The following is a 27,884-nucleotide window of genomic DNA, read 5'->3' as shown; positions in this document are numbered from 1 at the left end:
CATAAATGCAACGCTTATTTGCCATTGAGGCAATGTCACCAGCATTCACGGTAGGCTTCAGACATGGGCTACTGTACACAATGCATCACAATGTAAAGTCTTGTCTCTTAGAGAAAAACGTACTGATGGAAACCCTGATGTAATGCGTGCTATTTAACATCATGGGATGCCTTTATTCCCATTAACAGGGTGTGTTCTATTCATTTGGGATTTATTTGCACAATTTAAATGAATGTGCAATATACTATCCTTTTTTGTTAAACGTTCTTTTCAGAGAAATGAAATAGAATTTTGCAGAACCTGTCACTCTTTGCATTTATGTTCTTGAAAAGAAAAGCACACTGTTATCGCAGACAAACATTATTTGCTTCACTAATTAAATATATTGCATAAAGTAAAGCCAGGCATCTCACAACACACAATTTAGGGATGCATAAATGTGCTATGTTTTCTTTCAGTGCATCGCACAAGATTTCAGGATTCATTACCCACGAAATTTTATCCAACAAAAAGTGATGAAAACATCAACTAGCTCGAATCAATTTCCTTTTAAAAAAGCAACACGCCACACACATCACGTTGGAACTTAACTAGCGACTTAATGGGGAATTTGTCTACATATAGCCTGATGATTAATATCAAACCTCATAACCATGTAAAATAATGTAGAAAGAAATTTCAAAGGATCACGTATTATAAACAGACATGTGACAAACCGCTGTCTTTTGAATGACGAGATAACACTGAGATCCTTGCCAAGTCTGTTTGAAAATAATTCAGACACAAAATAGATTTACGAAAAAGAAGACACATCGGTACATTTCTTGTACTTTGGCCTTATTGATTCACATTTCAAGAGTATACTTTTGATTGATGAACCATTATTCAACAAGGCCTTATGGACCATCTTTGTCTAGTAGCCCCCAGCCTAATTGTTTTATGTGTCATATTAATCACATGACAACCATAGGCTTTGATCTCACAGGACATCTTTGAGAGGCGAGAACTGATGGATGGGTCTAAAGCTGGCTGTCGTAATACATTATTTTGCCTGCTTTTACAGCTGAACAGCAGTCTCTTAACCTTTGTAGACAAATTTGTAGAGCACACGTTCACCTCCAAGTGCTATATTTATGTTATCGACAGACAGTGCATTATGACCCACCTTAATGGTACTCTTGATGTTAGGAGTATGAAGTATCCACCTGGATTTGAACCAGTGACCATGGGGTCAAACGCAAATCATAAGAGATGAGGTAGTCTACTGAGGCATCAAGCCCCATTCTTCTCAAGTAAAATATCCATCCTTCCTTTCTCTCACTTAACACCTATATTCTACTTCTGTGACAACAATTCCCAAGTAATCATCGGCTGTATTAGGTATACCTATAGTCTGCTGACATGTATTGACAGTCAGTCAATAGATTGTTCAGAACTGCAGAAGTGATTTCCTTTGTTAATCACACAGGTCCATATAACAGAACTCCCTGGTCTACTTCTGTGGACAAATATTCAAATATCTTCATTGTGATGTAGTGTTCTTAAAAGAGGTGTATCAACAGCTCTTACTTATATTGGAGATGGGGTGAAGCAGTCATGCTGGATAAGAGGTTCCATTCCAGATCATGTGTGCATGGATGGAAAACCCTGCTGTCTGTTTTGTCAAGTTTATTCTCCTTCATCTCCAGTCTGATGGCTGCAGGTGTGCTGAGAGCCACCAGAGGTAGTGAGCGTGTCAGCCAGATAGGCAGGGAAACTGGTCATGATGGTTTAACAAGTGATGAAGATTGTTTTTAAGATGATGTAGGCTGGCAAGCAGAGTCAGTGGAGTATCACTACAGAGTGATATGGTCAGATTTAATCATACCCACATTCAGGTGTGCTTCTGCGTGTAGGAAGAGCTTAAGGTAAGAAACAGTGGAATATGGAAAGAGAGTAGGAAGCTTCAATGGCAGTACTGAAATCCCTATTTGACAGGAATTCACTTTCTTTATTAGAGCTGGTATCAGTTCTTCTTGTGTTTTTTAGGCAGTGTTTAATGTGATTGACACAGTTCTCCTAGGTGCATCCAAGTCACTTGGCATTGGGTGAAAGTTGTAATCGAGGTTTGTGTATTTGAGCCAGGTTGAACAAGTTGTTGTTGCTTTTCGTCACAAATAGTTCATTGTCCTCTAAACTGATACTGCACTGAGTGCTCATTTCCCACTGGGACGTTATTAAGTCATTTTGTGTAGTTGGAGGATTTTCATTCCCCTGTGACATCCTATATGGAATACAGACATAGTTTAAACCTGAATGTTTGTTGAGTTCAACATGTCCTAAAAACAGCAGGCCACTGTCTGTTCAGGGTTGGCGGAATGGAGCATATTGTTCTGGACATTTTAGGCATTGATTCCCACTAGCCACAGTAGTAAGGTTTTGAATGTTTTGAGTCATTTGTCACTCTATCTTACTCCAGATCCTTGCATTCTTGTTGACAACTTTTACAATGTGTGCTATGTCAGGTTTTATGCGTTCATATCATTTTACGGAAAAAAGAGAGGGAAATACTGTCTCGCAGTAATTGATGCACAGTGTTCATTACTGCCAACCATTTATAGCACAGCAGGCCTTTTGCAAATGACTGAAAACCTGGTGATTTCCTTGGAAGCCCTAACTCTTCTAGACCCCCAGTTTAGTTAATGTCATGAGCCCTCTTCTGTTGCCTGAGTTACACTTATTTAAATTGAAAATCTTCCACAAATTAACAGAAGAAACATTTTGCCTATCACCTACTATACTACCAGAAACAAGTACAGATAAAAGGATATGTGCTTGATTGGGTATTTAAGAAAATGTATAACATCATTCATTTAATGGTTACCTGTGTGGAAGTAAACAATCACAGCTTGATTTAATTTATGAACATTGATGCCACCCAATCCTGATGATGCTTCCAAAAACAAAAAATGAAAGAGCATAAAAAGAAAACATCCAAAAGAATACTTTGAAGCCTTGACCTGTCAAAATTCACAAATGTGCAGAATCTAATATATTAGATGACATCAAAACTGGGTGAAGGTCGTCCAGCAATCCCAATTCTCTTTAACATTTTGACAGCATATGAATAGAAATAACACAATGTGATCCTGCCTAAAAGGTTAAAAGTATGACTGGGATTGTAATGGACCAGTGGAGACTAGTTGTAATCACTTCTTTTTGATCACAACAATGAAAAGAGTGGAAGGGTGGACTTTAAATCCAACAATGGAACGTTCAACTCCGCATACCTAAAAAATTGTCACTAGCCATGTTCCTGCTCAATATCTACATGCACCAGATAGGTCAACTAATCAAGAACTATCACTTGGTGTCTCGGATATATTTGGAAGATACAAAAATACATCTTCGTCTGACAAGGGAGGTGGAAACTAAGGCCAACATCACCAAATATGTATCACTGGATAAGGATCAATGTTAAAAGATATAATGGCAACAATCGTGCAATCTTTATACCCTGCTCTCCAGAGAAGTGTGAAACTCAAAAATCCCACCTGATAGCTGCAATATAAAGGAATACATATACATATACAGCTCAGAGCTCACCCACCGCTTCTTTAGTCAATGCAGAGGCAACTTTCGGCTGTCTGTGCTCTAAACAAAAATCCTGCTTCTTCAAATAAGCCACTGAATGGAACTTATCAATCTTTAATAATTAAACAATTGAAATGTGATATATCTTGCCCCCCACTCAGAAACCTTGTAGGTGGTAGGTGGTAGATGGTGCTCAGCTGCTAGTTTGATGACTGCAAAACAAGGAAGAACCCCTACCTCCAGGTCCGTGAATCTTCCTAGAAATATACATTTAAAATTTAAATCAATCTGATTCGAAAAGGAAGCATTTTCCATGCTTGAAGAGCCACCAAAAATGCCACCCTTTCTTACTGAATAAATGGATCCAATTACAAGTCGCCGGATCCAAAACTTAAAAAACGTAAATAAGCAGTTTTAAAAAGTTCAATATCCTTAGGGTATTTATTTTGCAAATTAAAAAAAAACCAACAAAAAACAAGTTCCAGTGAAGTTATGCATGGCAAAAAAACGTGAACAATGAGTACTGTTGGCCCTAGGGCTGGTTCGGAGGTAGGCAGTCCATGACCAAATGCTGAGCACAACTGGTCCATTGCATATGGCGAAAGGTCATGCACAGATGGTTTTGTGGCATGAAGGCTGGCTCAGGCCTCGGGCCCAGAGCATGCGGTGCACCCTTGAAGTCCTTACATAGCTGGTTGAGTGACCTGGGGCTAGTGCAGTGCCTATATGAGAGCCCACCATGAATGCCCAATATACATATACGTCCATTATGTAGCACAAAGGAGGATGTTTGCAGGCCCATGGTCTACCCCTGCTGTGCACATCCCACACCTAGTGTAGTGTGTGTCACACTGGATGCAGGGATTTGCCAAAGTCCATGCACAGCCGGATTTTGGTGCATGCTGGATTTGGTTGCATTCGATTTTGGATATAGGGCCTGACCACAGGCCTGGCCCTGTTGCCTTTCACCACTGCACACAGATAACAGCAGGGTAACTTGGTGTTCGGTGCAGGGCCTGGCAAGGCTAAAGGGGGTAGAACGTAACAACAGGATATAATGTACCAAAAAAGCTAAAATTAAGTGACAAATCTTTGTGAATGGTAAATTAGGATTTATTCTGCTCATGAGATTTTAACATATGTTAAAAATCTTAGAAATGATAGTTCTAAACTAAAACAGAAAACCCCCTGATATTGCCCAATTGTTACTTGAACGAAACATAACTTTCACCCAAAATGCAATGTTCATGACTTCACCCATGATGTGACAGAGGACATCACAAATAACATGGATGACTTTAATGGTGATATTTCATATCACCTCCAATTAGCATTATCAATGACCTCCTTAAGAATGCAGGATTATTTCTTTGTTTGGGTGTGTCTTGTTATTGAATTATGATGTGTTTGCACATGATGTTAAGTTTACTATTTATTGGTTTTAATGTGAAGAGGTAAGAACGCACCGCAAATCTTCTATGGGAGTCCGACAACAGTGTACCTAACTTTAAAGGGCTCTAACCAAATTCAGTATCCAACCTTGCTTCATGGACGAAACTAAGGGGCATATTTATGAGAGGTCTGAATAATGCTTGCACCACGCAATGTGGTGCATGCACGATGCAAACCTGTACGACATATTTAGAAAGTCATGCAAAGTCACTTTGCATGGCTCTGAGTGGCTTCATAAATCTGGAGTAAGGCAAAGCAGTACAAATCGCTGCATTGCCTTACTCTGCCCTGGGTAGACGTTCCATGGGTGTTGCGGTGGGTGTTCCCTTGTAACTCCCATGGATTTTGATGCATTCTCAGATTTACATTGACTTGTAAACCTGGGAATGTGACAGAAATGTCTTTATTTCTCCTTGTTTTAGCCCTTTCTAAGAGTGCTGCATTTTGCAGTACACTTAGAAAGAGGAAAAAGCCTCTCAGGATTGTTTTGTGCAGGAAGGTGTCTTCCTTTCAGGTCCCAGTCTACTGCAAACATAGACTTTAGGTGCTTCAAACTTCATTCAACCATACCGCCAGTTACCATATTACATTTGTAACAATTTTTAGTAATTTTTTGTATTACAAATTTCTAGGTTACGAATGTTATTGGGTTGTGTTCCTAACTTGAACTTTACCTTCGATCTGTACTGCTTGAACCTATGACACACATATCTGCAGCCTATTGCTTGTGTCATAACTACTGGGTGTTATTTAGAGTTTCTCAGTGGACTAGCAAAATTATGTTTCATTAAGTTCCTCTGCTCCCAAACTTGTGGCCCACTTTTTCACATTTGATTGATGTTCAAAAAAGAACATTATCATCGTTCTTAGAAACACTAAATATGTAATTGTTTTCTTTAATTCGAAAGAACACATTTTGTCTGCCAATAAACCAATCTGACTGGCAGATAAACATCAGATTCCTCAATGGGTAGAATACTATGCTTATACCCTGCTTTGGCAGCAGCAATATATCCCTCCTCTTGTCAATCAAAGACCTAAACTATTATATCAAATGTCTTTGCAACTTTATACTAATCGAGAGGAGAACATGTAGTCATAAAAAGAATGTAGTACCTCCACTTATGAAAAAAGCACAAGGAGAGCACAGAGGGGAGTATGGTAATAGCAAATAACAGAGGGGAACAGAAAATCTAAGAAGAGGAAGATATAGGGAAAATGCAGAGAGTGAGGAAGGAAGAAGTAAGCCTTTAGAACAACCAGTGTATGTAAAGCGTCTTCCTCTAAATCCATATCAAAACTGTAAGTGACATTAAACTCAAGCGGAAGTCAAATTTATCTGATGGATGATCCTTTGGTGTCTTTTAATAACTTCTAGGATGGAGGAATGTCCCACCTCAGACTCTGAAACAAAGATTTTCCATGTACTGACATCTTCAGTTTCACAGTAAAGCTTTGGTATTAGCATCCAAAAATTTCTTGCACAGCATCTGAAGTTGTTTTTTAATTAATTTTCTGAGGGCACCAAATTCAGGGAACAGTACTATCCTACCATTTCTATGTAGGGTGTGTTTACAAATTGCTGCTTTCTTCAGGATGTGAACCTAATGATCATGGTCATTGAGCACTACTATGACAGTCCATTCCTCTGTTTTCTGAGGTGGGCAATCAAGAGCTAGATGGAAGCATAAATGTCTGCCTAAATGCCTTCTTCACCCACACTAGGTCTTCTCTGTCCAGAAAGGCATTGTGCTCCATGAAAAATGGTTACATCTCTTCTGCTTCTCCTGAGGAACAGCTGGGTGGTCCAAAGCTCTAAAATCTTTTGCCATCTGACATGTTTAGCATTTCATACGCTAAGGGACTGCATTACATATTTCAGTTTCTCATGCATTTCCATGTGGAATTGTGCTCTGAAATCATGTAAACCACACCCTGTTCACTTTTACTATCCTAACCTCCAATTAATGCATCATCAATTCACACTCCAATACTCTTGTCCAATCTTCAGTAACCTGCACTACACCACTGCTGATGTATTCTCCACCTTGAAAAGCTTTTTAAAGGAGGTTTTCAATGTTGCCATCATCTCACACTGAACCTTTGTGAGGTCACCACAAAAGATTACATCATTTTCACTACTGGCTAACTCTCTTTGGAGGGTCTAAGGGCAACGAAATCATTCCTACTCTTTCTTTGTCATTGTCATTTGAACACTCTTGTAGGCTGTAGGTGTCCTGCTGTCTTCATAACATCAAGAGAATGACCATCTTCATAACATCAAGAGAATGGTCATATCTGAAGTTTACCCAGCTTGATCCTTTTTGTTCCTGATCAGAGACTTTATTATATAAGGACCCTTTTAGTGGAGTGAAGGAATCGCTATCAACTTTTCACTCTACTGTTTGGGCTAGGTCAGGCTTTTCCAATGAGTAGCTCATGAGCTACTGGTAGCTTTCGAGCTACCTGTGCTGGAGCAGGCCAGTCAACTAAATTAGAAGCTTTTGGTTGGTTAAAGTAATGTATCTAAACCAAAATGTATATAGAGTGTTCAAGGCAAAATAAATTATATTTTCAGAACTAATAAGCTAATGTCTGAAAAAAATGGTTGAGTTCCAAAAGATATATAAAACTGTTATTTGAGTTATAAATCGTGGGGCATTGGGAAACTTATTATTATTATCATTATCTTGGTGTCAGGGGCATTGCAGCAATTGCTGTTATGAATTACCGATGTAGGCACATTGCAAAATTATAAATATTTTCTTTACATAGCTGCTGGCAGCCATGCCTGTTTCGTAAGGTGTTAACTGCTGACAATATTGCACTAATGTAATCTTGACTGATGCGTGGTCACTATTCCAACACTGACAATATTATTAGCTCAGAATCATTTTCATTCAACATAAACAGCTCTTTCCAGATAAGGTTGGAGACCCATGGGCTAGTTACACTTTAGGTTGGAGATCTGATCAAAATTGGTATTTGTTGGAAAGTTCTTCTTCACCAAGTACACTAAATCTACTACTTTACCATTGTGCTTGTATCTCATCCCCTACTAGTTCATCATTATGTTCTGTTTATTTCTTATAGAGACATTTGTTTATCACAAACCACAGACATGGTATGTGTTTATACTAGGCATGATTGTTGGCATATTTATTCACCTTTGCTTAAAACATACAAATTGGACTTTTAAGCTGACTATTCTTTTGCATTCTGAAGTTAAGCTTTTGTGCTTACTTTACTTTATAAAGTCAAGCCTTCTTTTTGGAGTAGGGAACTTCGTGAGTAACTTTGTTGCCCATACATGCATCTAACCTAGAATATTCCAAACATAAGAATCATACACCTTTATTAGCACAACCTTTACATGTGATATAGGTAGCCTTAAGGTAATAAAAGCATTAGAGACCTTTACAATATTTTAGTATTTGTTGTCAACACAATGCATTTTGCAACAGTAACAAAACACTCTGGAGTGGTCATAAGTTTACCAGTATGTGTATTTGGTAAATATCAAAATATATGAATGAATGTAAGAATCTATTGCTCTCTCTTTCTCCAGGAGTATGCTAGGGGTCATTTAACAAGAAACAGCTACATATTTTTCCCTTCACAAAATCATATGACCATTGAACCTGAAATCTATACAGTAGCTAGATCAGCTATCGGGTGTGTCTCAAAAGTTACACATTCAATGTCTGCAACTGTAAAAATACTTCCAGAAAGAACGGGAGCTTCTTTCATCAGGCAAAACACAAACTATCTGTTTTTAATCGAAATAAAAGTGATGCCCAACACCAGTCCTATAAGGATAACAAAAACGTATACAGAAATAATAGAGTAAAGCTTCAGTAAAGCAATCTGCTTCAGAAGGACAACATCAGCATTCAGTAGACATCAATAACAATGTACAGGATTACAAGGATTAAGAGTTTTGGTAAGAAGTGTTGCCATGCAAGAAGATATTATTATCCAAAATTTAAGAAAAACATTGGAAATATTAAGGAAATCTTAAATAATAAGCATAAAATCAATTATAGGAAGTAGTATACAGTTAAGGCCAGAATTCCAAGAATAGCGATGGTGTAACATCTGCTAATACAACAAGATGATAGACAGAGTGCTGAAACTTTTCAACCCCCAGTTAAGAGATCTGGGTTTAATCAATTGTTCTTTTGGTCACAATGCCACCCCAATTTGGACCCAGCCACATGCGAATCAGTCTTGACCCTTCTCCTCATGGGAACAGTCCAGCCTGAACTGCCAGACTAGGTCCTCCCTGGACCGGAAACAAACATCCTGGTACCAGATTCAGGGTATCCCCCTCATCAGCCAGGCTAGCTGGAATCTATGGCACAGCAGGCAAGGGGCCCACGTCTGGGTATACCCATGGCCATTTAGGGCGAACATAGCAAACACAACAAGATGATGGACAGAGTGCTGAAACTTTTCAACTACTCACATCTGCTATTGACAACTTTCTTAATCATTTCATGTGCTCCTGTAATTTCTGTGTAACATGCTACTAAATTAACTATTTTTCCAGGTTGACCTCAACAACCAAGAGCAAATATGCTGTAGAAAACAAGTGCAGTTCCTTGAGTCTTTTATGAGGATTACAAAAAACTAATTTTAGCCAAAGACCATTTTTCTGTAATAAATATGTATGTTTGTCTGTTCCATGTAGAGGTGCTACAGATGATTTGAAATTATTAATTCCATTACTATGCTTGTGCTTGTATATCTATTCTTAAACAAGTGTTACGATTTCAAACTAGTCATCCACATGCCATGTTAGAATTTTATATCAAAATGAAAAAATAATAATTAGGCGTCCGTGAAGTACAAACAATGGCTCGAGATGCGCAGCAGCACTTTGAGCGACCAGGCCTCATGAAAAAAAAAAAGATCACAGGGAGCCTGATGGGGGATGGGCTAGGGGAGCTTTGGAGAGTGGGAAACAGATTGCATGGGGCAATGAAGAAAATTCAGGGGGAGAGAGCAAGGAACTATAAGAACTCTGACGGAGTGCTGAATATAAAATAAAAGAGTCCCTTCAAGAAAGCATTGGAAGGATATCATTCATCCATTCACAACACTGTGAGACTGAAATGCTCCTGGTAAGGACAAATACAGGACAAGAGAGGAAAGCCATGGAATAAAGAGCAGACATCTGTGATAGACAACAAAGCCCTCCAGTCATGAGCAAGGGGCTGACTCTAAGACTGCATAAGTATATGGCATTTGTTGGAAACTATAGGTCTGGCTACAGACAGGTAAAGCTAGCTGTAGCTGAAAAGTACAAATAAACCAGATTGTGACACACTTGATTCCTTAAGTTGGTTAGTGTCATGCAATGGTTGAGAAGATAGAGAAGATTGAATGTCTTGGAGAATTCCCAACAAGGCAAGGTACCCATGCCATCTTGGAATAATGTGAAAAAACTCTAATTTACTACCTTGGATATCACACCACGCAGGGACATTTGCTGTCAGCGGAGTAGGTCACGGCCATTACGGCAAAGACAAGAAAATGTAAACAACGCTACAGACAACAGTCTTCACAAACTGTGCATCAAGCAGAGCAATGAGGCATGCATTCAGGTAGTCTCTGAATAGTCAATGAATAGCACATAGTATGGGTACACCAAAAAAAATTCTCCTTCCTTAGTCAACTCTTCCCACAATATATTCTTCCTCATTTGTTCTTTAATATATCTACAGCTATGTCATTTGATTGCTAATAGTATTAACAAATCTTGTAAATAACAATACTGGAGTTCTTTAAAATAAGCAAGGTTGTTAGGCTAGTTTATCTGTATTCCAATGATGCTGCACTACCAGTAAGATCAGAGAAAGCAATTGCCAATACAAATTCTTTACTAAAAGAATCAGATCCGAGAAAAGATAAGTGAAAGCATTTCTCTGCTCTTAACATTTGTTGGAATATTGCCACTATGAAGGAATGGCATAGTTTAGACACCAAATTATGGAAACATTGTTATAGTAAATTGTTTTTTAGGTCACTATAGGAAAAATAACAAAACAGTAACAAAAAAAATCATTTATGTTAAAAGGCAGTGTACCATACATATAAAGGTGCAATGGCAGTGCTAGAAAGGCAAAGGGTTACTAGTAGGAAAAGGGTTAATTTTAGGCTAAATGTATGATCAAATTTAACAACCATTTGTAAAGCCAATAGGTCTGGCCTTGGCAAGCCTGCAATGTTTTAAAATATTTTACAAACATATGATATGGGCATAAAAAGTTTGAAAAGTAATAAAAAGTTAAAATGCTAATGTCTAAGGGCCAGATTATGGGTTTGGCGGACCATAGGACTGCCAAACTCGCAGTGGAGGCGCTGTGGCAGTCAGGGACTGCCGCACCAGCAGACCGACCACCGTATTAGGACTAAAGCAGTCGGTTCTCTAGGGGACCACTGCAACCACCAGGGATCAGCAATCCCTAGCGGTCTTGCGGCACCACCAAGCATATTACGAATTTCCCCACCCTCAGCATTTTCATGGCGGTGAGCCCTATAGAGCCCTGTGTTGCCCCTCTGTACATGTTGTGTTTCCCCTGTCTGCGTGCACCCCCTTTCCTGCACGGCATGGACTGTACAGTCCATGCCATGCAGGAACGGCCTTAGGCGCTCCCATTGCAGTGCCTTTTGCCACAAACCTTGTGGGAACTGCTGTGAGTGTCTCTTTTACATCCATTCACGCACATACAAAGATCCTTTCAAATCAGAAAGTTTTCCTTCATGACAAATTCCACGTGACGTTGACTGCTTGACATAAAAATAGAACTTCTTTTTCCAAGTGATATTCGAGATAGGCTGATCTCTAGTACTAGTGTTTGGTCCTGAAGAGAACCTCCAATTTGTTTTATATGAGGTTCAAAACGCGTCGACCAGTCTCCTTTTTTACAAAAAAGTGTGGCAACATATTCTTGCTATGGTTTCTGCTTGTATCAAATTATTAAACTTCTGTTGATTTATTCTGTGCAGAAACATGGCATTTCCAAACATTCACACTGTTTGATGATTTAATATTAACGCCTCGTAAAGCACTGTCTATTGTATGAATGTTGAGTCATTTTATGTTATTTGTTGTATGTTGTCTCAGTCTTTGTCTAAATGCTGTTAAAGTAATTTGTCCTTTGTATGTATTGTTAATAGGTTTGTTTTTTCAATTAGTTTTGTAAAACAATGTCCTTTGCGTGTGTTTTTGAAACTGCGATGCACATTTAAATGAAAAAAATGCGTTTGCTCTTAAGCAAATAAAATAAAAAATTGGTTTTGATAAGAATCGACCCGGGTGACTTTTGATTCGAATCTGTGCACCCATGGGCATTTGTTGTTAAAAAGAACTATCAGTATTGGCACCTTTGTTGATCATTGATGGATCACTTTCAGGGCTTACTTTGCATATTTAAAAATTAGGGGTGCATTTTTATTAGCTCTGTGTTGCCGAGTGGAATCTGGAAAATGCAGCCTTCTCGAAGTCTTGAAGTTTTAATATTTCACCCGACTACTCAAGGGTAAATAAATATCTACTGAATCTCCGATCCATGATCATTTCCTCTGCCAGGAAAATGTTGGGACTGAAAGTACATCTTGAACAGCAATCGTCAATACGCAGGCTGCACCCACTATGAAACTGGGGTCCCTTGAAGGAACCTATCGCCTGGCTTGTTAAATTGTTATGGCACCTTTATTGTGGAAAGGAGGTGGGCAGACACATGTACCACCAATTTACATTTTTCTATAATTGAAAAAAAGATTTTTTTTCAAAAGGAAAATAACGTCGATAGATTGCATACATTGAGCTAAAAGTTCGTCCCTAGCCTAAACTCAGGATGTGGATTTAAAATTATAAATAAACTGGTATGGAACCCGGTTATAGCCTGTTAGGGTCAAGCTGTGCCGTGGGTCGCATTCAGAACTCCTTATTCTAGCATTAATATGCATTTTAGTCTATTCTATTCAATCTAAGAAGCTTACTAGTCACGTTCCTTCCATACCAAATATACACATTAGAGTGAACCAAACACACTGCGTAGCGCTGCCACGGTCACCAGTGTATTGTCATCGTGCAGTGCGCACCTTGGCTGCCTTTTTCCAGTGAACACCAGTGTGTGTCTCCTCCTTCTCTTCATCACCCTGGCTTTCTGTAGCCTGTGCACACTATGAGCTACTATACTCTCACTTTTAGGTGGACCTCTACAAAGCATTTATCCTGGCTGGCTGTACCTGTGGTCTGCTCTTCTACCGCACTTGGGAGAATCATATTGAACATGTATACTGGTTGCCTGAATCCAAGATGCCATGGACTGCGCATCGGTCACTCGTGGCTGAGCCCATAGGACGTTTATCCTGGCTACCTGTATCCAGTGCACCCCATGGGCTGCACCTCTGTTGCTCTCGGTGGACCTTTACAGACCATTAATCCTGAGTCACCGGTTAGTGCCAACCGGTGAATTATGTTTCAGAACATCCTTTGATGGACCCTAGCAAGTAAAGTCTGAAATCTGCCTGTCACAGTCAATCCTTATTGATAAAAGGGTGAATGTTATTTGTATGAGCTGGGTATTAGGCCACAGCTTCTCTATCTGTGACTTACTCCATTTGTTTGTCTAATTTTGGCTAGATTCATTGTTTAACTGCTTGCAAGCCGGATTGTGACCGTGGGCATTGGCTTCCTCTAGCCGCTATAAGCCATGGAACTCCTGCAGTGGCCACTGCTGCATTTATTCTTTGCATGCCTGTAGGCTATTCTTTGCCACTGTTGAATAAGTTCTTAAGTAGATAATTTAAGATGGCTACTTGAATATCGTACCCGGTAAGTTGCCCCTCTTTAGCTTCTGGGTAGACCCTATACGGCAATTATATTGGGTAATCGAAATCAGTGTTTATTGTAAACCACTCCTCTGTCAAGACGGATTCATGTAACCAGTGCATGAAGTAAACTCTGCCTCCCCGGGATGTAACACGTGGGGCATTAATCCAGGTTTTCTATATTTCACTGCAGGCCAATGAGTCACCCACAACTCTTGTCTTGGACCTTACTGGACCTTTATCCTGGCAGCAAATAACCAGTGCACTTCTGTAGGTCCCTCTTGGGTAGTTCTAAGTTAACCTTTACTCTGACTGCAGTTCCCCAGTCTTTGACTCTGGGTTACTCCAATCTTATACGAACTACAAAGATATCATTTTGAATGGCTGCATGTAGACAGTACATGCCCGCTATTCACGAACCTGTCATTTCTGGGGTGGGGGATATATAGCAGATTTACCATGACTATCTGTATCCTACGCGTGCATCGTAGGAACTCGTAGATGCACAGTAAAAGACTGGAGCAGTGCTTTAATGTGTGCTCTAGTTCTGTTCGTATAAGGAAGTGAAGTCGCTTCCATTTCCTTCTCAGTGTACCAGTGAAGATTATTAAAGGTTTTGACGTGCACTCTAGTCTTTTCCTTTGTTGAAAATAATGGTCACTTCCGGCATTATCTCGTGTAAGGTGGCTGCCATGCCTTTTTCCTTTGTACTATATAGATGACGAACAGGTAAGGTGGCTTGCTTGCCTTCCTTGGAAGAGAAGTCTATTACTGAGGATATTTAGTTATTCTGGTGCCAAGAAAACATTGTTCCACACATTCGTCACCAGCAGGTGAAGCTCTTGCTCGGTGTTGTTCCTTGGCTTGTGGGGAGCTGTGTTTTGGGTTACAGTCAGTGCAGTGATTCTGTGTGGAGCTTAACTACGGTTAGTGGTTCTATGGCTGTTGTAGGCACCTGTGGTTCTTAAGGTATTTAATCTTTCACTTGTTTGCAGTAGTAAATATGTGATGCATGCCTGTTGTAGATTTTACCTCAGTGATCATAGCATACACAATGAATACAGGAGCTGACGGGTGTTTGAAGCATTTACATTTTCATATTTTTGGTAACATAAATGGAACTTGAACTTTGGAGTAAGCAATTTACTGTGAAGCATTTTACAGTCTCATCCTCCTCCTCTCGTTAGTGAGGTACTTTCATGGGTAAGGGAGCTCAGAATCGGAATAAAGGTAGAGATGGTTAGAGGCTGTGGATATTATCTATGTAGAAAGGGAAATGATCGCGGCAGCTTCTGGAGTTCACCATGAGTGAGGTAACCGCAGGGGTAGGACCTCACAGTGATGTCTTAAACCATGCAGTTTTTGGGATTGCTCTTTCGCAGAGGCTCAACTCTTAAATTCAAAGTGCCAGTAAGAATTACAAAAGAATATATAAACAATCAGGCGCAGTGTTATCAGCAGCTTCATTCTCTTGGTTCTAGATTAGGATTATTAGCTTTATATTATAGAGAGTCTTGTTTAAAGATATTGTACTAAGAAGGATTTCAAGGTACACACGATTACAAAAAAATATATAATACTTTTCCAGTAGAAGTACTGTTCATAAAAGAGTAATTGTGTTCATCATTTCACTAGGCAACTTGTCTTGCACTCCCTGTGTGAAAAATGAAAGCAGAAGCGCCCAGCAATACTTCCCTAATCCCCTTCCCCTCCATTTATACAGTTCTCAAGAACTGAGGTCAGCAGAGCTGAGAGTAAACGGGGCAGCAGGGTAAGGTGGTTCCCCATTGCTCCTGCAGCCTCACATAAGTTTAAGGTCAGTCTCATTGTTTACTCTTTGTCTTCTTGATAATACCCTGACAGCCATGGGCTGTTGCATCTGGGTGGATCCTATAGAGACTCACTCAAACATTCCCAACTATCAACTGATGTAAAGTGCATGCATTCTATCTCTACTGTCCACAAGCCATTGTTCACCCGTGCATGACACAGAAACGCTTCCCGCATAGACCACACTGCAATGCAACGCCCTTCTATCACATGGCACTATCTCCAGTGGTGCCTCTTCCGCTAAGGCGGAGCAGCATAGCCCCTCAGGAAAAATAAAATGATAATAACAGCATGTTATTGTCATTTTATGTTTCAGTACTGGCTTTGTTGTGTTTCTTTTAGGTGCGGCCGGGCAGGGCCGGTCTGCCCACAGAGCAGGGGAGGAGTGGTGGACACTTTCTAAGTGCGCATGACGGTTTGACCGGCAGTCTTGGGCCGGCCAAACAGACATGCTGACTTAGCATGTTCTCCACTTGGCTGTATTGCGCAGCCGGGTGAAGACCACGCACAAGCTCCCACTGCCTCTCTGAGTGCTGAACCAGGCCGCTCAGACCAATCGCAATGCTGCTGTCATGCTGATTACAGCAGCATCGTGATTGGCTTAGGGGAGTCTGAGAGCCTGTGTACTTCCTTCGTCGGCCGAAGAGGACTGAGGAGAGGCGGCGGCCGGTGGTTAAGTGAAATTTCCTTTTCTTTTTTTTTAACCCCGCTCAATCCCTTCTGCCCTTGACTAACCTGCTTCCTCCCCTTGTGAGGAGTATTTTAAATACAACATAAATACAATTACAATACAAACTCAAACACAAAATTCGGTTATTAGCGTGATCGCCATTAAATGAGATGTAAAAGGCTATTTTTATCTTTATCCCAAAATGGCAAAGAATTAAATAACCATTGCATACCGCATGAGAGGGCTTTATAGAAACGGTGAAAAGTAAATTTTATTATAAAACGTATATCATGCAAACATTATATCAAGCTGAATTTAAATCTAACTTATTACAACTTACCAAGTGACCTCTAGAACATATTAGACTTTTATTTTATCAAGATTTACTTGCACGTATAATGCAGCGTCATCCCATGCTAACTGACAGCAAACATCAGTCTTTCAAAATTCAGATAAATGCCACCCTTTTCTGTAGTTTTAGTCAGATATTCATGTTTGCTTGCAAGCCAGAGGGGTTCTGAGATATTTCAATAGTATCTGGGAAATCAATCTTACATGAAACTGAAGGAAAACATCTAATGTCATTGAACAATAAATATCAGTTCTGTCAGTGTCTTACCTTTGAGCAGAGGCCCTGGGATGTTTCTCTTCCAGCCTCCTCACCAGTGCCACTGCTGGCTGCAGAGCCCTCCGGGGGGGCCCTTCGGGCATTACATGGGTGTCTAAAGGTCCCGAAACGTGCTTCCCACTGGGGTCATTGACATTATTTTTCAAACCCTAGAAATAAAGTTGTGATATATAATTTACATATTGTTAAATAAAAGGATCCGTGGTTATCTTTCCATGAATAAAGCTGTTGAATAGGAAATGTCAAATTCTGCATATCAATGTCAACATCCTTCAACAAGAGCGAAATAAATGAAAGTTGATAGCGCACACATGCATAGATTTTGCTAAAAGGATCAAGATGCCCGACATTTTTTCCTGAATATATATTATGATTCTGTATATGCCTATAAGCAAACACACAACTGTGCTCACACATCATATCTGTTAACGATAGAAAAATGGTTTTCTACGTGTCAACGTTACAATGTTGAGTGCATACTGCAACAGTTAAAGTTAATCCTCAAAATTATTACACATACACACACATACACATAGCTCTCACAGTTGTCCATGCTAACAGTATATATATATATATATATATATATATTATCTACTGGCGGTCGCCAGTAGATAGTTATAGTTAGGACCCTGTTTCCATAGGAAATCTGCAACATTCTATTTGGAATAACTTTGGCGCCGGTCGATGAATCCTCGCGAAATTTTCAAAATAGGTGGGGCGCTACGCTCCGCTCCTACCCTGAAAGTCTCGGGGGGATTCGTCAAGCGGGGGCTGAGAAAAAAGGGGGGTCCCAAAACGCGTTTTTCCCATGCATTTTTCCATAGGACCTTTAGACACAGCTACAGCCCGAACGGCTGAACAGAGTTACTTGAAATTTGGCAGAGAGGTAGTCCTCAGGTCAAGGAAGTGCCTTTTGTAGGTCTGGTGTAAATCTGTTCAGTAGTTCCTGAGAAAATAGCATTTAAATCAATATATATATGTGGGCGGAGCCTAACCACACATCTCATCCTGAGATCTGATTGGCTGTCAGCACTTCATCCAAGAAGTGTTGGCAGCCATCTTGGGACCAATATACATGATAGCACCTCATTAAAAAGCATTGCAGTTAATAGAAGATGTTAAGACTTTAGTTACATTATAAATCATTTGTTGATGGTACCATACTCATTTTAGGAATTGTGGTATGTTCTAAGGTGATTTCACCATGTGAAAAAGCCTTCTGCTGGGATATCATGATTGAGAGAAAAATATTTTCTCATGCTTTTACCACAGAGGTTTGGAAGGTGATCTATAAGCTAAACTGAGAGCTTATTTTCTGTAAATTCACATTATCTTTCTCAGTCATGTGAGAATGAAGTTTGACATTCTCAGTAAAACATGTACATCCAACAAGGGCAGAGACTGTCAGTTGATTCCTTTGTGTTCTACTACAGCTTTCCAGAGTGTTCCAAAGAACTACTAGAGCGCTAACCGTCCTACTTATGATAAATGTATGGCACACCTGAAGCCATCTTGCTTGGATTAAAGTGGTAACTCTTAAAACATTTAATTTAAAAAGGAACAAAATGAGGGGGTTCATTTTTCCATAAAAAGTATGATTAGTGCTGCAGAAAGAAAAATTAGGGCACATTTTGAGTGACTTCTCAAATCCTGGCATGCAGACTGAAACATGCACTTGCAATACCAGCAGCAGTTTTCCCTGGTGAGCAGTAGCTTTACTACAGTGATCTAATGAGCAAAAAGAGTGCTAACATTCTGATTTTATGGCAAATGTGTGACACATTTGAATGCTTTCTTGATGGAATCAAAGTAAAAAACTGAAAGTATTTCCTACTGAGGAGACTGCAGTAAATGAGGAAATTAGGAAACTTCATAACAAATAAGTCTCCCAAGATGGCCACCAGAGACAAAAGAGCCCAAATGTAGCCCAAATATCACCCAGATGTAGCCCAAGTATAGCCCAATGACAGAATGTCCAAGAATGTTCTTAAAAACAACTAGAGCACTTACTGTCTACATTATGACAAAAGTATGGCACACCTGAAGCCATCTTGATTGGAATAAACTGGTAACACTTAAAACATTTAATTTAAAAAGGAACACAATGAGGGGGTTCATTTTGCCATAGAAATTATGATTAATGCTGAAGAAAGAAAATGAGGGCACATTTTGAGTGACTTCTCAAATCCTCTTCTATTTCATTAAAAAATTCTGACATGCAGACTGAAACATGCACTTTTAATACCAGGAGCAGACTTCCATGGTGAACAGTAGTTTTACTACAGTGATCTAATGAGCAACTAGAGTGCTAACATTCAGAATTCATGGCAAATGTGTGACATATCTGAATACCTTCATGATGGAATCAAAGTAAAAAACTGAAAGCATTTCCGACTGAGGAGACTGCAGTACATGAGGAAATTAGGAAACTTCATAACAAATAAATCTCCCAAGATGGCCACCGGAGACAAAAGAGCCCAAATGTAGCCCAAAATCACCCAGATATAGCCCAAATATAGCCCAATGACAGAAGTGTGCAAAACACTTATTATTTTGTGTTTTTGCAGTGTTATATAGTGCAGACTTGTCAGGTATTGGAGTGCTTTACATGAGCATTGGTTACATCACACAAGAACAAATTCATTTTGGTTGTAGACATGGGGAGACTAAGTGATTTGACCAGAATCACAGAATGTCGAGCTGAAGCAGAAACTTCAACCTGGTTCCCCAGTTGCAAAGTGTGCAGTTCTGGAAGTAACACCACATCCTCTCCCCTAAGTGCAACATTTAATCAAGTTGTCAACTAGATAAAAAAACATAAAGATAACAAATAATTTAAAAGTGCTTTGTCGCTATTTGAAAACTCAGAAAATATGTCCTTATTTTAGTCTTTTAGAGCACTAACCATAATTTTGATGCCAATAAGACCCTCTCATATATGTAATTTCTAAAGGAATGCTCTAGGTATTACAGTTTTGATTACATCAAGATGATGTCAGGCGTTCCACACTTTTGTAATAAATATAGAATGTTAGCAATCTAGTTGTTCATTAGGATACTGTTGAGAGGCAGAGGCCAGGGGCACGGACTCTGAAAATTGAAGGCAGGTAGGAGGGTGCAAAGGCAACAATTTAACCACACTGAGCAGGCAGGAAGGGCCGTGGAAGCACAACAGACTATGGAGGGCAGTGGAAAGGGGGGCAGGGGCAACAAACCAACAATACAGGACTTGCAAGAGAGGCTGTTGGAGGGAAGATCTATTACGGGTCAAGGAAGCTAGGGGCGGTCCCCAGAGCCCCGGGAGCCACCACAGAACTGAGCAGGAGAGTGAGTCAGGGACAAAAGGGGCACCTTAATTTGAGCCGGGGTGCCTAGGAACGCTTGCTCCAAAAATGAAGAAAACAGACATATGAGACATGGAATTGGAGGCAGAATACAACGGCAGTTTAATGAGAAGATGCAACTTCAAAGAAACCGCAGAATAGAGACATAAAGTACAAAATACAGAATCCAGATAATCATACAGCTGTCATGATATTCTCTGTATCTCAATTAATGGACTGACAGAGAGAGAGAGAAAACACATCTATAAATGCATCATGAGAAACAAGTTACACCAAGGAAAATGTTACCTAGGGACACTCACATTTACTCTTAGAGCAAGCATTCCTGCAATTACAATACAACATCTTTTAAATGCAAAAGTAAAGAGAACAATGGCTAAACATAACATGACATTTCATATAGGTAAAATAGAATAAGATACTTCAAGCAAAGCAGAGCAAGACATTTTAAGCAAAGGAATACAAGAGCTCCCAGTTCTTGGGGAAAACCTGCACAGCCTGTTAACCTACATACAGACGGCGAGGTTGTCCGTCGATATCTGTGGGTGCTCCCTTTTTATATCATTTTGTGGGCTCCTTTGCACGCTACATCTACCTACGTATGCTACCCAAAAGCTTCGTCTGCAGATTTTACCAGACATTTCGTCATTTACCCACTTAATGCTGACAATGGACTGGGTGAAAAGGTCAGTCTCTCAGGCCAATCGCTTATCGTAAGTTCCATAGAGCAAGCAGAAAATAATGGGTATTGTACAGGAATTCAATATATTCATGTATAAAATCTCCTCAGTTCTCCTAACTTGACGCTCTGCGGTTGCCACTTCCTTAAAAGCGGTAAACCTGCCCAGGAAGCAAGTACCAGTCCAGGATGCAGCCTACTGTATGTCGACAGCTTCAGGGGGATGTTGAACTTTGATACCGAGCACGGAGCACTCGGGTAGGGTGGGGGCTACTAGTTTGGAGCAGAAGGCCTCGCAGACCTGCCTTCAGACTGCTATACACTAAAATTGCAGAGCTATGGTCAATTTAACAAAGAGGCCTACATATTGAACAGAAGGGCCTACACAGGGGTTTTATGCTGGCTGAGTGGTAAGGATGTCTCAGGATAATTATATAGCAACACAGGACCCGCTGGTCAATTTAATACGGCCTACAAATGCGGCTGGCAGGGCAAGGACAAGGGTCTCATACTTCAGGTGTGGACAGAACGGGCCAGGGGCCCCCTGTGATACAAAATCTACCCTCCTTCAAGGCTGTGGCAATGTAATAGACCATTGTGGGCAGAAGGAAGAGGCAATGGTAGTACAACCATACATGCCAACAGACCCGATTCAGCCAGGAAACGTCCAATGTTTTTAAGCTCAAATGGGCTTTATTTGATCTGTCTCCTGTCTACAATATCCTCTTTTTCAATGTAACTCAAAGGGGAAAATCAATACCCCAGTTTTTTTTCAAAATCTCTCTCTTACCAAGTTCAAAATGTTCGCAAGTATGGTACATTGGATCATGGAAGGAAATGGGATAGGGACATGGACTTGGATAACAGAGGACAGGAGAGACATGGAGAGGTGCACCAAACTGACCCTGCAGGGCAGGCATCAGGGTTTGCAGCAGCACAATACACCACACAGGGCATGCAGGATGGGAGTGCAGCACAACAATCCATAGAAAGCAAGAGGGAGGGGACAGGACCATGCACATGGACAACAGAGAACAGAGGGGCAAGAGGCAATGGTAGCTAGCTGACCATAATGGACAGACAGGAGAGAAGGCTGCAGCATAACAGACCATAAAGGGCAGGAGGGACGGATCAGGGGCATTACAATGGAACAGACAAGCCAGGAGGGAGGGAGTAGGGGTCTGCATATGTAAACAGAGGGCTGGGGGCAAGGGGGCAGGGCAGGAGCAGCAAGATGGCCATGGAGGTCAGGCAGGATGGGCACTAGAAGCAAGACACAACATGAAGAGCAACAGTGAGACTGTGATGGCATACACACAGACCATGGAGGGAAGGTGGGAGGGGGTCAGGGGCAGCTAACTGACCACACAGGGAAGGTGGGAGGGGCCATGGCAGCACAGAAGACCATGCATGGCAAGTGGGAGGGTTAGTGGCAGCACAATGGCTATGATGGGCAAGAAGGAGGGTGCAGGGGCATGCACAAAGGACGATGGAGGATAGAAGGGAGGGTCAGGACCTGTGCACAGACAAGAAAGTTCAGGGGAAGGGGCCTCACAACAGACCACACGGGGCAGGCAGGAGGAGCAGTTGCAGCACAACAGACCAGGGAGGGCAGAAGGGTGTGGCAGTACAATGGACCATGTAGGACAGGAGGAAGAGGATAGAGGCATGGCATGTGGACAGGCAGGGTGGAGGTGGCAGGGACAGGTTACAGTCATCTGACAATGCTAGGCAGGTGGGAGGGGAGTGGCAGCTCAACAGAACACTCAGAGTAGATAGGAGTGGCAGGTCCATGGGACATGGTGGGCAAAAAGGATGGAGCAGGGGCATGCACAAAGACATCGGAGGGCAGGGGGAAGGAGAATAGGGGCAGCAAGCTAAGCACAGAGTTTAAGCAGGAGGTCAATGATGGGGCATAGAATTGGGCAATGGAGGGCAGGAGGAGTGGACTGGTACATCATACTAAATTGAGGGCAGTGGCAGCACATCAGACCATGCATGGCAGGAGGGAGGAGGCTAGTCCATGGATTCACACAACAGAGGATAGGGAGGAGGGGGATGGGGCAGCAAGCTAACTGTTCAGAGAAGGCGGGTATTAGAAACTTTATTGTTTTTAAAACATTTTGTCTGTGCAAACTACTTAAAATTTGAACAAGTATGCAGCATAATCTCACTTTTATTCAGGAAGAAGAAGACGTTAGTGACTTTGACTCCGGGCTCACTTGGCAAAAACACCCCCTGACCCTCCACCCCCTATCGCAAAATGTAATGCCCGTGAAAAGGGTAGGTGAACACAGTGTTATATAGAACATAGTCCTGAGAGCACGATTGAAAATGAAAACTAGATATAGTGTATGGTATAAACTATGCACCAAAAAGTGTGATATAAGATGAACCAGGCGTGAAATATAATATGCAATACATTGTGCGCAATGACAGATTCATTGGAGAGCGCGAGATAGCACAGGCACTAGCGCGTGCTATGCGATATGCGCCTTGGAGTGTAATATGCACAGGGCAGTGTTGTGTAACCTAACTAGTCTCTAAAGTTGTAATATAAAATATGTGCTGGGGAGTGTAACGTTGCATATGCACTGTGACAAAGATATGGATCCCAAATTGTAATATGTATGGCATAGCACTGTGCGTTATAACATAGGCATCGAGGAAGGCACGTTAGATGGGGCAATATAACCCGTGCGAAGACAAGTGTGGCATGACATTTTCACGGGGTGGTGTTACAGTGCACATGGGCTAGAGAGTGTCATAGCATATGCACTAGCTAGTGGAATACAATACAGAGGTGTGTGGCACTCGGCAGGCAATGGTGGGTGTAACACAGCATTGGGCTCTGTCAGGAGCGCGCTGTGACTCGCAAGTGATGTTCGTCCCCTTTCCAGAGAGTAAAATAAAAAGTATTACACATCCGGCAGTGGATGTTTGTTTTATTAACTGTGAGGGGGGCTTCTTGCATAGTTTTGGTCGAATTTTTGTCGAATCCCCTTTGAATGGCTTGGTGTGCATGTGTATTAAATGTGCCCGTCAATAGCTACCCATGTTTGTATAAATAAACGACAAGGGTGTCTACCGGGATTAGGCACGGTAGAGCATCAGACATGTCAGAGCTTCACTAGTGGTGTAAATACATTCCACGTGGATTAATTGCATGCATAGTCGCCTTTTAATGAATATCACGCAAATCGTCATGGTGATAGGTACGTACGGTTTGTCCAGCATGTCCTAGGTGTGTCTATAAATATATATTTTTTAAAAATAATAAAAAACAGTGGCCGGCCCTGGGGATTGGGGTCAAAAAAATATAATTAGGAGACAGGCCCTGGGGGATGGGGTCATCAGGGCCAATAAATTAGAATAAGAAGGGGAACCACACAGCCCCCCTTCTTAAAAAAATAAAATAAATAAAAGACTGGCATCGTGCCGGAGGCCATGCCCCCTCCATGCAGCACTCTGCAAACGCGCCCCCAACAGGCATCTCCAGTATGCGCCAGGGAGCTGCGCTGCAGACAGGTGTTCTGAGGCCAAGCCCCTTTTTACACCTCTCTGCAACGCAGCTCTGTGGCGCTTACTGGAGGTACCTAGTGGTGTAGTGTGACCCTAGGGACCCTTAGGATTCAAGGGGACTTAATCTCTCAACTTAGAACAGCCACAGGGCGCGTTTACACAGTGGTGAAGGGAGGGGACGGGGCCTGAGGTGACGTGTGCAAACACGCACCATGGCACGTTTTAAATTGGGGATATAATTTCCCTTCAATACTGAGGGCCCCTGGGGGCTAACTAGCCCACCAAGTGCTTCCAGTAAGCGCCACTGAGCTGCATTGCAGAGAGGTGGTCCAGGCCGTGCCACTTTTTACACCTCTCTGCAACGCAGCTCTGTGGCACTTACTGGAGGTACCTAGTGGGCTAGTTGGACCCTAGGGACCCTCAGGACTCAAATGAACTTAATCTCCCAACTAAAAACAGACACAGGGCGTGTTTACACAATGGTGAAAGGAGGGGACGGGGCCTGAGTTAACGTGTGCAAAAACGCCCTGTGGCCTGTTTTAAGAGGTAGTTTTAATCCCCATGCCCTATTATATACTAGGGGCTTATAGAGGAGGTAAGGCTAATCACAGGGGGACCCCAACGCATAATGTTCCCTAGTGTATGTAGGTGTTTTCACTGTATTCTAAGTGTCTTTTAACATAGCACTGGCTCTAGGACTGGTTAGTCAGACTCAGTTACCACCAGTATCCGTCTGAAAAAGTTGAGGGTACAGGATGATTTTGCAACAAGGCTTCTTTCTGCTCTTCTTTTTGTTCTTTCAGGCACGTTATCCTTCTTCCTGCACTTATCTTCGTATTTGAGGACTTCTGTTGCTTCTTTCTGCACTTCTTTTGTTTCTTTCTGTGCATTTTTTCTTCTTTCTTCACATGTCCTATCTCTGTAGGCATAGTTAGAAATTAGCATTTAAAAAACCTTTGAAATTAACAGAAAAAACCATAGGTTTCAGGCACGTTATAGTTAGGAATTAGCATTTAAAAAACCTCAGAAATTCACTGAAAAAACCATAGGTTTCAGGGGTGTTATAGTTAGCTGGACTTTTCACTTGTACAAAACCATTGAAATTCCCCCGTTATAGTTAGTTCAGCTAACTATAACTCGCGCGCCCGCAATGCACTGCTGATGACGTCACATATTACATCACTCATGACATGGTCAGTGACATCACTCATGACATCACTGATGACATCTCAAATGACATCACTGATGACATCACTGATGACATCATCCAGTGAATGTGTGTTATTCTGAAAATTAAATATGTTTTATATATGTATATCTCAAGGTCGATGGAAGAATAAATGGGTATATAAGTGTCTAAATGGATGATTTGTTTTTGAAAAATTGATTGTGTAACTGACTGATTAAGTGTATCATAGTGAATACATGGCTTAGTGAGTAATGTTTAAATATGTAAATATCTGTATCAGTCTCTCACTTTGTGTATAAGTGGCTGCATGGGTTGGTGAGTAGCTACATGGGTGTCTATATAGGTTATTAGTTGGTTTTTTGAGTATCAGTCTGAGTGTCTGCATGGTTCGGTGGGGGGTATTACGTAGTGCATAGGTGCATGAATGAGTGACTCACTGTTTGTATGTGTTGAACACAGTATGTGTGCAGGACTGTATGGGTGGATGAGTGTGTGTATGGGTGTGTTAGTGAGTGAATGACTGTCTCAATAGTGTCTTTATGAGTAACTACATATGTTTTAAACTAGTATATGTGACTATTGGTGTATATATGTGAGTATATGTGAGAGTGAGAGATTGAAAGAGTTCCTGTATGAATAAGTATGTGTTTCTATAAGTGATTGTTTAAAAGACTAAGTATGTGTAAGTTTCCGTAGAAGTAAGTGTGGTGGTGTGTGTATAACTGTATATGCAAGTAAATGTATGTTTGATTCTTTATTAGCATGAGTGACTATGTGTGTGAGTAACTCTATGGATGAGTGGCATTGTGTAACAGGATGTATAGGTGTATGAGTACATATGATGAGTGAGTACATGTATGAGTGACTGTATTGGACTGTTGGTGAATGAGTGGATGTGTATGTGGATCTTAGAATTACTGAAGAGGTTGTTGTAACTGGTATTGGTATGTCCATTGTTTTGAAAATGTTAGTCTCTATTTTTGAATGTGTGTATCAAAGGTTATATTAGGGTGAGAGGAGGTCTGCCACTCTATCACAAGGATGATGTCATCAGTGATGTCATCAGTGATGTCATTTGAGATGTCATCAGTGATGTCATGAGTGATGTCACTGACCATGTCATGAGTGATGTAATATGTGACGTCATCAGCAGTGCATTGCGGGCGCGCGAGTTATAGTTAGCTGAACTAACTATAACGGGGGAATTTCAATGGTTTTGTACAAGTGAAAAGTCCAGCTAACTATAACACCCCTGAAACCTATGGTTTTTTCAGTGAATATATATATATATATATATATATTGTTGCTACCTCCACATGCCATGCACTCACGGGGCTTTTCAGATATTTTATTTGCTTCCAACAACAAGAAATACTGACAAACGTGTTTCGCCTCCCTTTTGATCCTTCTGTTCACATTTAATTCTAAGTTAATATAAATATTAGCAATCATATATATGTTTACTTCATTCACCAATTCAAATCAATGTGGGTTTGGGTGTAATTTCATTTGGTATTGGGGCAGAATGTAAGACCTCTTTGGAAGACTGTGTATTCCTTGCTTGTCAATTTTCTTGACTATAGGTTCACAATGAGTAAGGGGCCATAAAGGCCAAATTAAGGTTTGAACAGAGTAAACATTAATGTTGGAACATACCTAGTGAGGTTGGTACCCATTTAGGGTAATATATGCGTAGATCTCTGGACCCCTGGGCCCACTGAAGGGCGGTATACTCTAGAACCCATGTAATTAAAAAAAATACAAACCCGGTGCTTAGGTTCACAACCGACCAAGAATTATGTGTGAATCATTTGATAACACAAGTGTGAACATGTGAATTATGAAATACGTGGTGTGGATCTCACTAAGGTGCTTAAAATCGGTGATGCTTTAAAACTAAAAACATATTTCGCCAATGAATTGGTGAATCAAGTAAACATATATATGATTGCTAATATTTATATTAACTTAGAATTAAATGTGAACAGAATGATCAAAAGGGAGGCGAAACAGGTTTGTCAGTACTTCTTGTTGGTGGAAGCGAATAAAATATTTGAAAAGCCGTGTCAGTGCATGGCATTTCTTCGTGGAGGTAGCAACAATTGATACGTGAGTTCCCATCCTCGTGAGCCCCTGGACCCGCTACATTGAAA

General features: G+C 40.9%; 1 protein-coding gene across 2 annotated transcripts in view; it reads right to left on the bottom strand.

Moving 5' to 3' along the window:
• Positions 1–27,884, bottom strand: part of DCDC1 (doublecortin domain containing 1) — a 1,503,674-nt gene that overhangs the window by 600,801 nt on the left and 874,989 nt on the right. For both annotated transcript variants that reach the window (XM_085648291.1, XM_085648292.1), the window contains one exon: positions 16,989–17,146. In XM_085648291.1, the coding sequence (XP_085504417.1) occupies positions 16,989–17,146 (158 nt within the window). The remainder of the gene's footprint in view (positions 1–16,988; positions 17,147–27,884) is intronic.

This window comes from Triturus cristatus, chromosome 3_2, assembly GCF_964204655.1.
Source record: "Triturus cristatus chromosome 3_2, aTriCri1.1, whole genome shotgun sequence".
NCBI lineage: Eukaryota > Metazoa > Chordata > Amphibia > Caudata > Salamandridae > Triturus > Triturus cristatus.
This window is presented reverse-complemented; position numbering and strand designations above follow the sequence as displayed.